Source organism: Myodes glareolus, chromosome 7, assembly GCF_982192425.1.
Source record: "Myodes glareolus chromosome 7, mMyoGla1.1, whole genome shotgun sequence".
Classification (NCBI taxonomy): Eukaryota; Metazoa; Chordata; class Mammalia; order Rodentia; family Cricetidae; genus Myodes; species Myodes glareolus.
In genome coordinates this window covers 77529777-77546782 of record NC_142032.1, presented here as the reverse complement: position 1 = coordinate 77546782, position 17006 = coordinate 77529777, and the positions used below count along the sequence as shown (strand labels likewise).

The following is a 17006-nucleotide window of genomic DNA, read 5'->3' as shown; positions in this document are numbered from 1 at the left end:
AGCTATTATCCCATAATCCAATTATCCCTCTTTTTTTTTTTAAGGATTCCTGCGCTTATAAAATTCCTCCCCCAACCCTCAACCCTATACTAATTATAACCAACCCCTAAATGATGTCCCTAAACCCAAGGACAAACTTTACTGGGAGAGAGGACGTCGTTCTCTAGAATTACTTCCAGCTGTCATGGGGGTGATGTTCTTTCTGGGGGATCCTGTGAAAGCAAAATGATGGTTAAATTTCAAGATCAATGTCTTTTAAAATTGCAAATAGTCTCTGAGTATTTTGTGGAGGACTGGCCAGAATGTTGTACAAGATGTGCATCATTTCAGCTAACCACGTTGGAATCGTCTTGTGCAGCTGGTACCCAAAACAGGTCTTGTAGTAGCGCTATCAGTATCATGATGTCATATCAACCAGGTGGAATTGTTGTTATGGGGCCCCATCTTCTTCCTGGAAACTTCAAATGTCACTGCAGGAAAAACTTATTGTTCATTGTGGAAAACGTAAACATTAATCATATATATTAATCATATATTAATATCATATATTATATTATTATAGTAATATATAATCATATATTAATCATATAGACATATACAGACATACATATATTCAATAAAAGACATGATAGATATATTTAATGAGAGGTATGATAGATATGAAGAAAAGTAAAGATGTTTTCTAAACTCATATTCCTTTCTGTCCCATATCATGGCTCTTGACATGAGATGGAAACTCCAGAAACTCTGGGTTTTTCTTTTAACAACAGGCTTGGAATTAGAGAGGGACTGAGCCAGAGTCCAACTCTAAAACCAGCTCTATAAATTTAGAAATATGATTTAGTATATTTTACTTACAGAACCTATTCAGTTTTCTTGATAGTCCTTATTGGGCCATTATTTTCCATCTGTCAGTATTCAGATATCCAGGGTCCCTTGAACTTTTCAAAAATCAGTGTTTTCCTGTGGAGATAAGAACAGAACCCTGCCCCCATTCTATATGTTTTTCTTACCAATTGTATGAATATCATCATTGTGGATGAGCTGTCATTTCTCCTTTCCAAGAGGTTTCTCCTCTTCAAATCGAATCTTTATTAATTTTGATGGTATCCACAATTTTTCTTCTCCTGTGGAAACAAGAGCAAAACCCCTTCCCCAACGTAGCACATCTCCTGGCCTCCATTGAGAGGTCAGCACGTCTTTGAAATAAACAGGTTGGTTTAGTTCAGAAGTTTTTTCCATTATCCAATGCCTCTCTGCTGCTGTTGTTCCTTTCTCATTAGCATTAAGAAAATTCAAGGTTAATAAAGCATTATGCAATCTATTTCTGTGGGTATCTTTCGTCCCTTTCTGTTTGTTTAGCATATCCTTTATAGTACGATTTGATCTTTCTATAACTGCTTGACCTGTAGGATTGTATGGTATACCTGTAACATGCTTAATATTATAATAAGCAAAAAAATCGTTTCATTTTCTTAGATACATAAGCTGGACCATTATCTGTTTTTATTTGTGCAGGTATACCCATAATGGCCATAACTTCTAATAAATGTGTGATTACTGAGTCAGCTTTTTCTGAGCTTAAAGCAGTTGCCCACTGAAAGCCTGAATAAGTGTCAATGGTGTGATGTACATATTTTAATTTGCCAAATTCTAGAAAGTGAAACACATCCATCTGCCAAATTTCATTCCTTTTAATACCCTTTGGATTAGTCCCTGCAGACAATGGTGTTTGGTTATAAAAAGAGCAAGTAGGGCATTTCTTTACAATCTCCTTAGCTTGTTGCCATGTAATAGAAAACTCTTTTTTCAAGCCTTTGCTATTGACATGATGTTTTTTATGAAATTCAGATGCCTCCAGCACACTACCAATCAATAATTGATCAATATCTGCATTACCTTGTGCTAGAGGACCTGGCAGACCTGTATGGGATCAGATATGTGTTATATACATAGGGCAGAGCCTGTTTCTGATCATGTCTTGTACCTGGATAAACAATGAGGTCAGTTCTGTATCATCAGGTATAAATTCAGCAGTTTCAATATGCAAAATAACTCTTTCTGCATATTGTGAGTCAGTAATTATATTAAGAGGTTCTTTAAAATCCCTAAGCACCATAAGGATGGCATATAATTCTGCCTTCTGGACAGAATCATAAGGACTTTGTTCCACTTTACTCATTTCTTCTGATTTGTAACCTGCTTTCCCTGATTTATTAGCATCGGTATAAAATGTATGGGCTCCGGTTATTGGAGCATCATGGACAATTCGAGGGAGGATCCAAGAAGTTCTCTTTATAAAGTTAAGTCTCTTGCTTTTTGGGTAATTGTTATTGATTTCTCCCAAAAAATTAGCACAAGCTCTTTGTCATGGTTCATTGTCTTCCCACAACTTTTTTATCTCATCAGCAGTGAAAGGCACTATAATTTCTGCTGGGTCTATACCTGCTAATTGACGAAGTCTCAATTTTCCTTTTATAATCAATTCAGAGACTTTTTCCACATAAGTTTTTAATTTTTTACTTGGTTTGTGTGGTAAAAAGATCCATTCTAAAATAGTATCTTCCCTCTGCATTAAAATTCCTGTAGGAGAAATTCTGGAAGGCAATATAACTAGAATGCAACTAAGATTTGGATCCACCCTATCTACATGTGTCTCCTGTAATTTTTCCTCAACCATCATCAATTCCTTTTCTGCTTCAGCTGTTAACTCTCTGGGACTATTCAAATCTTTGTCACCATCTAAGGTTTTGTTTAAATGAATTATTAGATCAGGTGTTATCCCAACAGCTGGTCGTAGACTGGAAATGTCTCCTAATAATCTCGTAACCGGTCTCTCCTGATTTGTGCCTTTTGAGTCTTAATTCTTTGTAAGCCTATTTTATAACCTAAATAATTAACAGAATCTCCTCTCTGAATTTTTTCAGGAGCAATTTGCAATCCCCATTTAGGTAATACTAGTTTTACTTCTTCAAACAGCCTTTCTAAGGTATCTTTGTTTTGATCAGATATCAGGATATCATCCATATAGTGGTATATTATGGACTTAGGAAATTGTTTGCGTATAATTTTCAATGGTTGGCTTACAAAATATTGGCACAGGGTGGGAGAGTTCAACATTCCCTGTGGGAGGACGGTCCACTGGTACCTCCTTGCAGGCTGAGAGTTATTATAGGTAGGCACTGTGAAGGCAAACTTTTCTCTATCTTTTTCTTGTAATGGTATAGTGAAGAAACAATCTTTCAGATCAATAACTATAAGAGGCCATCCCTTTGGTAACAAGGAGGGCAGAGGAATTCCAGATTGTAGAGGGCCCATAGGTTGAATAACTTTGTTGATAGCTCTAAGATCTGTCACCATTCTCCATTTACCAGATTTTTTCTTAACAACAAACACAGGAGAGTTCCAAGGGCTGGTAGATTCTTCTATATGTCCAGCATCTAATTGCTCTTGTACCAGCTGTTCTAAAGCCTGTAACTTTTCCTCAGCTAAAGGCCACTGTTTAGTCCATATTGGTTTCTCAGTCAACCATTGTAGAGGCATGGCTGTTGGTACCTCTGAAGGGCCATCAATTGTGTTGTGTTCTTGTATAGCTCTAATGGCTGGTTTCCGCCATCTGTAATATCTTGTAATATTGTCCTCAGAAATATAGGCTCTGGAAGCAGCAGGAATGTTAATTTGGGTATTCCATTGCTGCAATAGGTCACGGCCCCATAAATTCACTGCAATATTTGCTACATATGGCCTTAGTTTTCCTATTTGTCCGTCTGGACCTATACAATTGACCCATCTCGTGCTTTGTCTTACTCGAGATAGGGTTCCAATTCCTAAGAACTGAATATCTACCTCCTGAAGAGGCCAATGCGGATGCCAAGACTCTGGAGTAATGATACTTACATTCGCACCTGTGTCCAGTAAGCCAGTAATAAGTTTGCCATTTACACACACTCTTAGCTGTGGTCTTTGTTCATTTATAGAAGTCTGCCAGAATATTCATTTACTTTGTCCTCTTAGATTTCTTGATTCATTCACCACATTTAACTCATCCTTCAGGCCATTATTGCTTTTAACAGCAGGCATGGGGCATTCTAATTTCCCTGAAAAGGCATGTTCTCTGCAGTGATCAGAAATGACTGGACCACATTTGCCATGGGGGCCTTCGAGAGGCCCCCTATTGAGTTTCCCGATGGCAACGGGTTGCCCTGTTTATCTCTTGTTGACCTACACTCATTCGTCCAATGCCTGCCCTTTCCACATCTCCTACATAAACCTGAAGGCTGAGTCCTCCTATTCCTGTTATTCCTAGAAGAGGCATTATTCCTGGACTTCCATTGTCTGCAGTCCCTTTTCATGTGTCCCATTTTGCCACAATGAAAGCATTTTGTAATCTGATATCTCCTTTTACCTTTGGAAATTGCTTCTTGTACCCATGTTTCATTGCCATAATCAAATGTATCAACATTCATTGTATGTAAAACCCATTCATCCAAAGGCGCTGATCTGAGCTTTAAAGGCCCCAGGATCCTTTTGAATTCTACATTGGCATTCTCATATGCCAAAGACTCAATTACTATATTTCTTGCTTCTGGATCAGGTATCCCTATTTGTACAGCCTTAGTTAGTCATTGCAAAAAGTCACTAAAGGGTTCTCTCTGACCCTGTTTGACCCTGACATACGATTCTACTCTCTGACCTGAGTCTTGAACCCTGTCCCAGGCCCTTAGAGCTGCTGTAGCACATATGGATAAAATGTTTTCATCATAAAGAGCTTGTTCCTGAGGATCAGAGTAAGGTCCTTCCCCTAGAATTTGATCTAGAGAAACCTCAATTCCTTTCGCTGATTCTTGTTGTTGTAAAAGTCTGGCCTCTTGTTTGAATAGGCATTTGAAATGCCATAAAGGTCCGTTCTCGAGGACAGCTGATGTGAGCTGGTTCCAATCTTGAGGAGTGGCCCTGTTGCTCAGAGCCCAGGATTTTAACATCTCCCTAACAAAGGATGAATGTAGTCCATAATTCACAATTGCTTGTTTAAATTCTTTCAGATCATTCATACGTATAGGCTCCCATGTATGTTCTTTAATGACCTTAGGGGTTTTGGAGCCAGTTATCTTTTCTGATGTTATTACTGGAAAGGCAGGTATAACTCTATGTAGACTGAGAGTTTTTTGAGGTAAAGGTTGCCTTTCTACCTTTTGCTCCTGTTCATCAGAGTCTATGATTTCCTCAATCTTATTAAATCTGCTCACCATTGCCTTCTGTAAGTCCTGAATCTCCTGTCCAGTATTATGCTCCAAAGCCTTCATTAACGATTCTAAGGCATGGAGCTTGTCCGTCAGAGACACTATTTCCTCCTTGGACACAATCGCCTTCATTGATAATTCCAAGGCGTGGAACTTGTCCGTTAGAGATACGATATCCTCCTTGGACATAATCCTCATGGCATGTACTGTGCCTTCTTGTATGGAAATCCTGTCAATTAATCTATCATACCCTTTTGATAAAGTCCGATTTTCACATTCAATGGTTATAATCCTCTCAGCTAATGTTTCAGCACTTACAGTCATGGACTGGAGGTTATGAGTCATTTTGGTTGTCCCTTCCTCCAGAGCAGTGAAGCTCCCTTCTAAAGAAGCAATATCAGACTGTACCTTCTTGATATTTTGGTCAGTCGACCGAGTCATATCAAACAAAGATCTAGTCTCCTCCTTGAAATCTCCAAACTCTGATCTAGTTTCTTCCTTGAAATCTCCAAACTCTTTTTTGAGGAGGTTGGTATCAGTCTGAATTGTTCTTAAGGTTTTAATCTCTGTCCTCAGCATTGTAGATTCAGTCTGTAAGGACTGTATCTTTCTTATAAAATAGCCAAACACCAGAAAAGCAACAGATCCCAGGAATAACAAAGTAAGAGGAATATCTGAGACATCCTTCAGAATATCCTCCATAGCGCAACTGAAAAAACCATTGAACTTTTGGATAGTAATATTTTCTGACATTTTCAATCAAAGGAAATTGTACTTGTATGTATGTATGTATGTATTTATTTTCAACCGAAAAGAAAAATCTTACCTGTAATGACCGTTGCCTGCCAGTAGGAGGTGGGGCGCACCTGAATCCACATGGCAGTGGTGTTGATTGAGGAAGTAAACTCTAGAATATATACACTCAAATCCAGAGGTTAAATCCACAGATCACAAAAGGTCAGAGAGCTTCTAGTGGCCAATAAACAAGGCAATAAACAAGGCCCTGCTGCTCTGTTCAACCCAATGCAGAGGGTCGTGACACAGCCACTGCGCTGTTGCTAAAGAGGCCTAGTGCTTTGGGCCCCGTGTCCCTGTGCTGGGATTAAGGGTCAAGCTGCTTGCAGCACTCCTAATCAGTTATGGCGGATGGCAGGGGTTTCAAACAGCTTGCTGGAACTTCAAAGGGAGCTTGCGCTGTGAGCTCTTTGACTCACGTTGCAAGGAAAAATTTAAAAATCCGTGCTGAACAGGGCAAAGTAAGCCGGCAGAGACTGTCCAGACCTGTGTATCCTGGGAGGCCGAGCTGGGGGTGGGGGGGTGGGGCGGTTCTTAAACCAAACGTTGGGCGTCAATTATCAGCGAATCAATCCCACACCAGTTATGTTTTAAGGGGTTATTTATTTGGGGGGTAAAACTTACATACACCATAAACTGTCAGGAAGGGAGCCTAGTCGCTAGAGCAGGAGCTGGAGCAGGAGCCGGGAGCGGGAGCCAGGAGCAGGAGCCGGGACCAAGCACCGGAACCAAGAGCCGGAACCAAGAGGGCCTGATCCGGATCTGCTTCTCTTTTTAAAAGAGAAATATACCATGCCCCAGTGGGCTGGTATTTCAGCAGCTATTGGCTGACGGAGCGGAAGTTGCTCCCCGCTGCACTGTGGGCTCGTATTTCAGCGACTATTGGTTGAGGCAGCGGAAGTTACTCCCACAACATAGAAGCCTGTTAGGCAAACATGGCCTGCTCTGAAGTCCTTTGCTAATTCAGATTTTTGTCACCCTGTAAACACCCAACCAGACCTTCCCAACACAGTAGCTGGGAGAGAGAAAGCAAGCAAGAGAGATGAAGCTACTCCATCTAGGTCAGACAAACCCATGCCTCTGGGTGTTACTAAACTCGTCTGGATGATAAGTAATAAACACCATAGTGGTTCTTATATATCACATAAATTAGGATAGTGGCTCAGATATAAAACTGTGACCCAGAGAGCTTATTCACATTTCATCATGGAAGAGGCCCTGTTCTAGTGCAGATCTCCACTGTGCAAATGTCTCCAGTTTTCTGTCATCTGGGTCAGTTTTTAATCTCTCTTTGATTTGTGACTTGACCTTTTGAAGGCTGTAGGTTAGTTATTCTATAGTAGGACCTCTCCTGGGTGCATTTAGTGCTTCCTGGCTTCTAGATTCAGGTTTGAGACTTGGGGCATTGGTAACACCGTGGTAGCCTTCTATTGGAAGGCCCAAGATACTGTGTCTCATGACTTGATGTGATATCTCCCAGGTTCTGTTTTCTGCTGTGTAATTAGCAAATGTCTTATGGGGAGATGCTTTGTGACTGTTTGAAAATCCCATTTCACGTCACCAGTTAGCTTGAGTATCCCTTTATGTTTTTCTTCTGAAGCCTTGGACTGGGTTCTTGTTGGGTTTTGTTGTTGCTGTTTCTTTTGATGCAGACTGCAATTTTGGATGTAGTACATAAAACTCTGAACTCCAACCAGGCCCAGCAGCAATGTCAACCTTTCACAGTACCTTTGGCCTCCTGACTATCATTCTTTGTCTGCTTTCTGGGTGCCTCCCTGTCTGAGTCCCAGCACTCCCAAGCTAAAGCGTTTCTGCAGGTTTGCTATGGAAACAGGATAGAATGACCCCCAGTGGAGTTGTTTCTGCTGATTAAGGGTGAAGCCTTCTCTGGGAGACTTGGAGAACCTGTAGAGTGATATCCAGTGCCAGCCTGCTTGCCAGCTCGAACCATCTGTAAATTGACTTCTGGAGGTTCAGGCTACAGGATTACACAGGAGTGGGAATGGCTTGAGTCTTACAGAAGCAAGTTCCTGTAACCTGGGGCTCTTCTGAGCGTGCCTGGTGTCTCTAGGTTCTGCTTCTCCTTCTGCTACGTGGAGCAGCCCTGGAGCTTCACTGTTATTTACCCTATTGTAATAACACTCCCAGAAGAAAGACTTAAGGACAGAATGGTTTACTTTAGCTTCCTGCTTTGAGAGGGTTGTCTGTCATGGAAGGAAAGGATGGCAGCAGGAGCGTGAGGCTGCTGGTTACACTGCATCGTTCTGAGGAAGCAGAGAGCTCAGGCCAGAGCCAGAAGGTCTGCCCCTCACCAGCCACTTCCTTTAGCAAGGCCCCACCTCCTAAAGGATCCACAACTCTACAAAAAGCTACGCCAACTAAGGACCACCTGCTCAAACACATGAGTCTATAAGGGACATGGCATGCTCAAATCTGAACTTCCACTCCTGTCACCTCAGGACTGGGTCAGAACTTTGGTGGGGTTTCTACAGAGTTGGACAAGGCCGTATCAGTAACCTCTCAGAGCCCTGCTTTCTCAAGAGGTTATCCTGACACTTTCTGCTACATTGCTCCTTATGCTTTTAGTTGAAAAACAGAGTCGAGGATGTCAGTCAGTGGTAGAGCAGTTGCCTAGCTTTCGCGTGGCCCTGGGTTCCATCCTTAGCACTGAAAGAATTGACAATCATTGGTTAGTTAACTTTCTGAGCCCTGTCATTGGTGAATCCCACTGTGAGTATCACAGCATTGTCACAAAGTTAGATGCATTGACACTCACTGTGGCTTCTTGCACAATAAAGACATCCGTGAACATGAAACGTATGATGTCGCTGCCAGTGTCACATGTATTTTGTCAAAAGTATAATTTAGTAAATGTTTATTTGTTTTGTTTTGGTTTGGTTTTTTGAGGCAGGGTTTCTCTGTGTAGCCTTGACTATTCTGGAACTCTGTAGACCAGGCTGATCTCGAACTGGAGATCCACCTCCTTCTGCTTTCCAAGTGCTGGGATTAAAGGCGTGTACCACAACTACCCAGCTAAATTTTACTTGTTTGTTTGTGTTTTTTGTATTTATGTATTTTATGTATATAGTGTTTTATCTGCATATACATCTGCATGAGCCACCATGTAGGTGCTGGGAACTGAACTCAGATCTCTAGAAGAGCTAGAAGTGCTCTTAACCACTAAGTCAACTCTCTAGCCTCAGTAATTTCTAAATCAGTGGCATAGTCATTACTATAATCAAGTGTGATTGAGTGTAAATGATTGTATGTGCCCTGCTTGTATGTGACTGTCAGTGCAGAGAATGTAATATGTTGCCCTATGACATTAAGCTGGCACTGGTGCCAAGAGGTGTTAATTATCTTGTGGGGCCACTGTCATAGGATTGGGACATATACAGACCTGTTAACTCAGATTTCTGGGGTAGTATCTATTTCTATTTAGGGTCTGTAGTTTATTTTATTCTTTGTTTTTATTAGTATTTTGTGTGTACATGTGGTATGTATATGCTATGCAGTATGTACATATATCGCATGTGAATGGGCATGTATGTGGGTGAAAGTGCATGTGTAGGCTACTCGTTGATTTTGGACATCTTACTTTATTATTTCCCCCCTTAATTTTTGAGACAGGGTCCCTCACTGAATCAGAAACTGATGAATTTGGCCAGGCTGTTTGGCCAGTGAGCTCCCGGGATCTTACTGTCTCCACAGTAACCCAGCACTGGGATTGTAGGCGCCATGTCTGGCTCTCAGATGGGTGCTAGGAGTCTAACTCAGACCCAAAGTTTGCAAAACAGGTCCTTAATTCACTGGGCAGTCTCTAGAGCCTCTCCTTTTGTGTTTGAAGCAAGGTCTCACTCTAGCCCAGGCAGACCTGGCGCTCATTGTGTAGCTAAGATAGCATCAAACTCACTACAGGATTGCTGTAGCCTCCTATGTGCTAAGATAACAGGTGTCAGCCACCACACCCAACGGATCTGGAGTTTTCAGCATAGACTTGGTCCGGGGAGCCCAAATTGCCAAGAAGCCTATGCTGAGTGCCTCAACCAGCACCCTTTTCTCCCTTCCCTGCCTAGCATCCTCCGCAAAGTGCTGGATAAGATAGCTGAGATCAAGTCTCTGTTGGAAGAGAGGCAGATTGGTGAGTGGGAAAAAATGCAGGGCATTTCTTAACCAGGCAAGGTAGAGGGTTGGGGAAAGCAGTTATGACCCTGACAGGTGGAGAGCATGGGACATAAGTTGGTAGAGTCACCTGACAGCTATCTGAGACAGACTCAGAGGCAGAGAGTTTGCCTAGGTCTCTGCCCAGACCCAGGTAATTGTGCCCCACCCCTCACACTGCCCTTGCTCACTTTAGCCGGGGCTGGTCATCTCTCTCCTTTCTACCACTGCTCCCTCTGTGGCATGCTTTGGTGAACACATTAGAAGCTGGCTTAGTCCCCGGCCTTATAGGTCTCCTTGGGTGCCATTGCTTTGGTTTCTTGGCTTCTGTCTTGCCCCAGACGCAACTCTTTTACCCCTTAGTGTGATCATGGTACCATTTTTGTCAGTTTTCAATTGAAGAGTGTGATGAGCCATGGCTGATGAGGCCAAGAATTCACACTAGGTAATTTGTGCAGCGTTTGCTGAAATTGCAAACACTAGTAGAAAGGAGATCACCTAAGTATCTCACTCCAGGAATTTCCATTGACCCAGCACGTTTACATATCCAGTACCCTGGTGAGGAAACAGAATATAGCCTGCATCCTAGGAACCTCCTTTTTAGTTCCTCTCCATGATGGTAGCCACTGTCCTGACATCTCACCCATCTGAGAGTTAGGCCTGGCTGTTCCCAACCTTAGATATCTGTTAAGAAGGGGCGTGGATGGTTTGGGGATCCTGGTATAAAGTGCTCCAGCTCAGAGCAGTCGCTGGGGTGTGACTGGGTCAGGCACCATTCACAAGGCCTCAGGGCTTCCCTTGCTTCCCACAGCGGCCAAGATCGCAGGTCTCTACAATGACTCGGAGCCCCCACGGAAGACCATGCGCAGAGGGGTCCTGATGACACTGCTGCAGCAGTCAGCCATGACCCTGCCCCTCTGGATCGGGAAGCCTGGTGACAAGTGAGGGCAGGAACTAGCCAGAGAGGGCTGGTGTCAGGGGGCCAGACTAACAGGCTTTCTCTCACAGGCCCCCACCCCTCTGTGGAGCCATTCCAGCCTCAGGGGACTATGTGGCCAAACCTGGAGACAAGGTGGCTGCTAGAGTGAAGGCTGTGGACGGGGACGAGCAGTGGATCCTGGCTGAAGTAGTCAGTTACAGCCACGCTACCAACAAGTGAGTGTGTGCCCGGCTGCGTGCTCACCACGCCAGCTTCTGCAGCCCAGGGGGCACTGGCTGGTGCTCCCTCCAGCTTCTGAGTCTCTTCCTCCTCTCTGCTGCTTCCTCCTGGATGCAGACTGTGTCCTTTGTTCCAGCACTGTTTCCCTTTGGTTTGCCCACAGGTATGAGGTAGACGACATTGATGAAGAAGGCAAAGAGTGAGTGTCCAGGTGGGGCGCAGTAGAATCACCAGGCTTCTGGGAGAAGCCTCCCTGGTCACGGCCTGTATTTTCCCCCAGGAGACACACCCTGAGTCGGCGGCGCATCATCCCACTGCCCCAGTGGAAAGCTAACCCTGAGACAGACCCTGAGGCCTTGTTTCAGAAGGAGCAGCTGGTTCTGGCCCTATATCCCCAGACCACCTGCTTCTACCGTGCACTGATCCACACCCCCCCACAGCGGGTAAGGAGCCACCGTGGAAGGCCTTTGACACCAGAACCTTAAGGGTTGGTCCCATCTTTCTTCAGGATGCCTGCTTGCTGCCTTGTAGTCTTTATCTCCTGAACTTCCTGGTAACACCAGGAAGAGAGTAGAGAGGAAGGCGGAGAGGCGGGGAGATGCAGCTGGGGCTCTGGGCAAGGAGAGGCTGCCCTGGCCTAGAAGTATCTTGACCAGCCCTTCCTGTGTGTGCCCTACAGCCTCAGGATGACTACTCAGTCCTGTTTGAAGACACCTCCTATGCAGATGGCTACTCCCCTCCTCTCAATGTGGCCCAGAGGTACGTGGTGGCTTGTAAGGAGCCCAAGAAAAAGTGAAGCTGGATGGCAGGCTTGAGTCTCATGGGAAAAGGCAACAAAGGAGTTCCTGTAATCAAATAAATACTCTTCCCTCTCACCATGTCTCTTGGGCCTCACTGCTTCAGACCCTCTTGCCCTCCTCTATCAGACACATGAGATTGATGGCCGCAGGAGGGAGAAGGCCCAGTCAGCTCCCAGTGGCATTTATTCTTTCAGGTAAAATACAGTTTTTGTCTTCTTCTCTTGCGTGTTTGGGTTCCTTTCAGTGTGCGGATGGATTGCTTTCCTGACACATGTTGATAAAACGCTCGTCATTCATATACGTCCCAGTCCTAGTCATTCTATTAGCTCAGATTTCCTGTAGGCATACAACATGAATGCATCATATTTCTTTCTTGAGGTTATAATGGGTTATGTCAGCTTATACTCATTCCCAGTTTAGCCATATCCATTTACAGATTGCAACGGAATTTGAGATTGCAACCTCTCATCATCTTAGCGAAGTGGGCATCAAAGCGCTCATTCTGAGCTACAGTAAAGGTGTTTTTCCAGTCCCCAGTGGTACCTGAAGAGGGAAAGAAGAGAGACTGAAGAGTCACAGCCACAGGACCCATGAGACTGCAGGTTTTATTGGCTGCGTCTGACCTCCCTTCCCCAAATCCTCCAAATGTCCATCCAGGCTACTACCTACCTTTCCTCATGAAAGGAGAAACATCGTGGTCCATGACTGCAGAGGGGAGAGTGGTGTAGTTAGTCATGGGGTTCTCCTTCATTTTCTTGAAGGAGGTGTTGTGAACAATGAGATCCACGGTCTCTTCAGGCAAAGAGCGCCCCAAAAACTCTAGGACCTTCTTGATCTCCCTTTTTGGATTCTGAAGCATAGAGATGATCTCTGGGTGTTCATTGGAATAAGGTTGGGAGATCACCCACAGGGAGTGGACCACTTCTACCAAGGAATTCTCAGCCCTCACCCCTTGACTGTGAGCCTCTTGCCCTGATGCAGAGTAGGCAGCTTCCTACCCTGCCATCTTGGCACGATCTCTGTGGGTTCCCTCTGGAAGAGGACAGGGACAGACTTTGATCTCTGGTGTCCAGACTTGGCACATGGAGCAGGGAGAAGCAAGAGCAGCAAACCACCAGATCAATAATGGCACATGACTGACACCTGCTCCAAGATAAGGGCTGTGCAGCGCCCTCTGATGAGCTGTGCTGAGGTCCTAGCCAGGAGGTAGGATGGGAGGTGCTGGTCTGGGGTGGGGCTGGGTTAGGGATGGGGCTCGGGGCCAGGACAGGGCCGGTGAGCGATGTTCCTGCCTGTGACACAGAAGGAAGTGGCAGCAGGCAGTCTCACCTCCTTCAGGTCTTCATAGAAGAGATAGAGAACAGGGTGAGAGCGTGTCAGCTCCCACCACTCCTTCACGTGCTGGTACCACGACCCATAAGACACTGGGGAAGGGAATGGGACACAGATATGCCTTGTCAGCTCCAGCTGTGCCCTCAACTCCAGCCCCCTCCATGCTGCAGACTCAGGTTCACCTTTCCCCTCCATGAAGTTCTCCAGGAAGCTGTCCCAGGTGCCTGGATCAGGGTGCACCTTGGCCATGTTGTAGAAGTTATAATAGGAGACGGCCACGTCCTTTGCATTTCTGGCAATGTAGATCACCTGCAGGGGGCAGACAGTCCCTAGTTCTGGTTCCTCCTGCTTTCCTATTACCCTGCACAGGATCCAGTGAGATGCTGTGCTTTCTAGCACTTGGGAACTCTCAGCATTTCTTTTGGGGATGGCAGAAAAGAAAATAGGACTAGAAGCTGACTTGTTGAGATATGGTAGGGGTACCATTGACCTAAGATTACACCTTTGATGCCAAAGTCCTGGCTATTCTGTGAACTACATCTTATCTGACTCCATTATTGTCAGCACATCCACATAGTAGGTTAGAGTTCCACAAGCCCCTTCATCTATGTCCCGTGAGTACCTGGACTTTGCATCTCTAGTTTACACTGAAGAAGTCCATTTTCCTTGTTATCTGAACCCTGCCAGAGTGACAGCCAGAGATCTTCCGTACAAGATGAAACAGGGCTTAAGTAGCCCCATGAGTTCCAGCAGAGCAAACCAAAGCTAGAATGACCCCAGGGGCCCCTTGTGTCCTCGCACCTTACCTCCCCTTTCCTCCCTCCTTCTGTCCCTTCCTTTCTTTTTCCCTGTGTTTTTGTAAGAGGGTCAGATACAGCTCAGACTGGTCTTGAACTTGCCGTGTAGCAAACACTGGCCCTAAACTCCTGGTCCTTCTGCCTCTACTTCCCAAATGCTGGAAGGTGCTACCATAACTGGGGTTTTGTTGTTTGTGTTTTACCTTGGTCTTCTGATCCAGCAGACTCTGGGGGAGCAAGGACAGGGGCAGATGTGTCTTAAGGAGCCGTGGGCCTGGTGTCTCTGCCAAAGATTCAAGACCTGCAGTTGATCAGAGAAGTTTGTTAAGCTGAGGCTTGTTCCTACCTCTCTCCACTTCTGTCTAGCACCCTGATGCTCTTACCTGAGGGAATTCCCGGGCATCCAAACTCAAGGAAGGGCACCCGGGCATAGATAGGGGCCCGGAGACACTTTTCTAGCTCGCCTCCCTGGTAGATCATATCCAGGATCTCACTCATCCAGGTAGTACCTGGAAAGAAGGGAATACAGAGTCTGGACCTGCTTGCCAAAATGAGGTCTATAGGACATTAGGGGATCCCCTGCTTACCAGACTTTGGGTATGTGCTGATAAGCAAGTCATCAGACCAGGGAGTGAAGTTCTGCAATGGCCCAAGTGCCTCCGCAAAGTATTTGATGAGTGGAATACCCTTCACGTACACCAGTGGTGGACGGGTGATATCCTCAATCAACTCCATGTTGCATCAACTGCATTGAGAACAGTGAAACTCACTTTTTTCTAACAAGTTCACAATACTGCAGGTTCTTGCTATAAGATTGGGATCCTGGTCGTGAGGTGGTGGTGCATGCCTTTAATCCCAGCACTCAGAAGACAGAGGCAGGTGGTTCTCTGAGTTTGAGGCTCGCCTGGTCTACAGAGTGAGTTCCAGGACAGGCTCCAAAACATCCCAGAGAAACCCTGTCTTGAAAAAAAAAATAAGATTGGGCTCCTGAGGCTCAGAAGTCAGCTCACCGAGCGGGCAGGGAAACCTGGGATCACAGGCAAGTATAAGTCCAGAGAAAGTCACTTCTGTGGCTACGTCACTGCTCACCTGCAAACCTTCTGTGTCCCTGGGTCCTAAGCATAGTCCAGACATTAAAGCACTCTGAGGTAGAACCAAAACAGTGCTTCGCATTTTTGGATAGATACCAGCATGTACTGAGGACACTTGGGGAACCAGCTCTGTGTCTCTTACACTTTCTGGTGCAGCTGGATGGTCAGCCTATGGGGTATGGTGCCTCTCCCCACTTTTCCTCCTTCAGAAATGCCCCAAACCATCTAAATCTGATATCCTATTTTGCTCTGAGACAAGCATAACCAGTTTAGCTACTAAGCTTGTTGCAGGCTGGGGAGAGATTTTCTATGTAAAAGGATTCTAAAACCAGCCAGGGAAGAGAGGGGAATCTCAGACAAGCTACATTTGCCCTTCTGAGGTGGGGTATGCGTGGGGAATGTAGAGCGGTTAGAGGCCCAGGCAGGGTCAAATAGACTAATGAAGATGGAGCAACTAGTTGGCCCTTGAATATTGGAACCTGTAGCTGGGCAGGACTATGAGGGCCACCGCACCCTGCCACTCACCTGGTTCTGAGCTCTGAGCCTCACCTCCCCGGTGCACAGTGGTAGGGATCTCTGTGTGGGTGTTGCAATGTGGGGAATGCACAATTGGTCATTGAGCTGAATATTTTGTAGGACCCAAGTGGGAGGGAGTGGAAGCAGTGCTAGGACTGGCTGTCTTCCCACAAAATGGGCGGAGGGGGGTGGAGATGGGGCGGAACCCTGTAACCCCCACTGTGGACTGTGGGTTTAGCCTGGAGAAACAAGAGAGGAAAAAACAAACCAGAAGGTTGAAAGGAAAGTTAGTGTTATTTTGCATTGTTTCTGGCTCCTTCCTCTTTAAACTTCAGGGTAGATCAACAGACAGTTGACACAGTCTAACAAAGGAAGGGAGGTGGCAAGATGAGGGCAAAGCTATTCACATTCCTGCTGGTTCCAAGCCAATCTTGAGGACATCTTCGATTCAGATCTGAGCAACCACAGCAATACCATAGTTGTAGGTGTGCTCAGGGAAATTCCAGAATGATTAGAGGGAGCAGGGTCAGTGACCTGGAGGTGCAGCAAAGGGAAGGCTGTTGAGAGGAAAGTCCTGGAATCTAAAGACCCTGCAGAGTGCCCTGCTCATGGCTGCTGAGCTAGCTCACCCAGTACTTACTAATGGCTGGTGAAGAACAGTCCCCAGAAGGGTTATCCTCTGAACTTGCAAACAGCTCTGCAGAGAGTGAAAGGTTGCAGCTGGGAGAGTTATAAGGCCCCAGGAACTGGAAGAACCTCACCCTCTTTATCTTTGTCTTCTGTTGGGATGAAGATGCAGCAGCAAGCTGCACTGGAGCTGCACAGGCTCTCTGCATCACAGGTTTACATCTGCTGACCGTTGCAGCGTTGTATTTTCAGAGGAGAGCTGTGGCAAGCAGGCAACAGGACCCTCCAGGAACGACTTAATTTCCATTTCTTTCTGGGCAGTGGTGGCACAGGCCTTTAATCGTAGCACTTGGGAGGCAGAAGCAGGTGGATCTCTGTAGGTTCGAGGTCAGCCTGGTCTACAGAGTGAGTTACTGGACAGGCTCAAAAAGCTACAGAGAGCCAGGCCATGGTGGTGCAGGCCTTTAATCCCAGCACTCGGAAGGCAG

General features: G+C 45.5%; 2 protein-coding genes across 5 annotated transcripts in view; one reads left to right on the top strand and one right to left on the bottom strand.

The window, feature by feature from the left end:
• The window catches only part of LOC148121473 (SAGA-associated factor 29-like), a 31189-nt gene extending 18959 nt beyond the window's left edge, over positions 1-12230 (top strand). The window contains exons 3-8 of the mRNA XM_087908696.1: positions 10112-10176; positions 11008-11137; positions 11205-11351; positions 11519-11554; positions 11636-11798; positions 12035-12230. Of these exons, the coding sequence (XP_087764822.1) occupies positions 10112-10176; positions 11008-11137; positions 11205-11351; positions 11519-11554; positions 11636-11798; positions 12035-12151 (658 nt within the window). The 3' untranslated portion in view covers positions 12152-12230. The remainder of the gene's footprint in view (positions 1-10111; positions 10177-11007; positions 11138-11204; positions 11352-11518; positions 11555-11635; positions 11799-12034) is intronic.
• Positions 12231-12320: 90 nt separating this feature from the next.
• LOC148121472 (sulfotransferase 1A1-like) lies at positions 12321-16008 on the bottom strand. Of its 4 annotated transcripts, none has more exons than XM_087908441.1 (9): positions 15901-16008; positions 14872-15029; positions 14668-14793; positions 14488-14585; positions 13670-13796; positions 13485-13579; positions 12825-13005; positions 12590-12698; positions 12321-12491 (listed from the first exon to the last, which is right to left on the bottom strand). In XM_087908441.1, the coding sequence occupies exons 2-9, from the start codon at positions 15017-15019 to the stop codon at positions 12470-12472; spliced, it is 906 nt and encodes a 301-aa protein (XP_087764567.1). In that variant the 5' UTR covers positions 15020-15029; positions 15901-16008; the 3' UTR covers positions 12321-12469. The 4 variants fall into 4 exon arrangements, with proteins under 4 accessions (XP_087764567.1, XP_087764568.1, XP_087764569.1 ...); XM_087908442.1 differs by lacking the exon at positions 15901-16008 and adding an exon at positions 15295-15318; XM_087908443.1 differs by having other exon boundaries at positions 12321-12698.
• Positions 16009-17006: the final 998 nt, after the last annotated feature.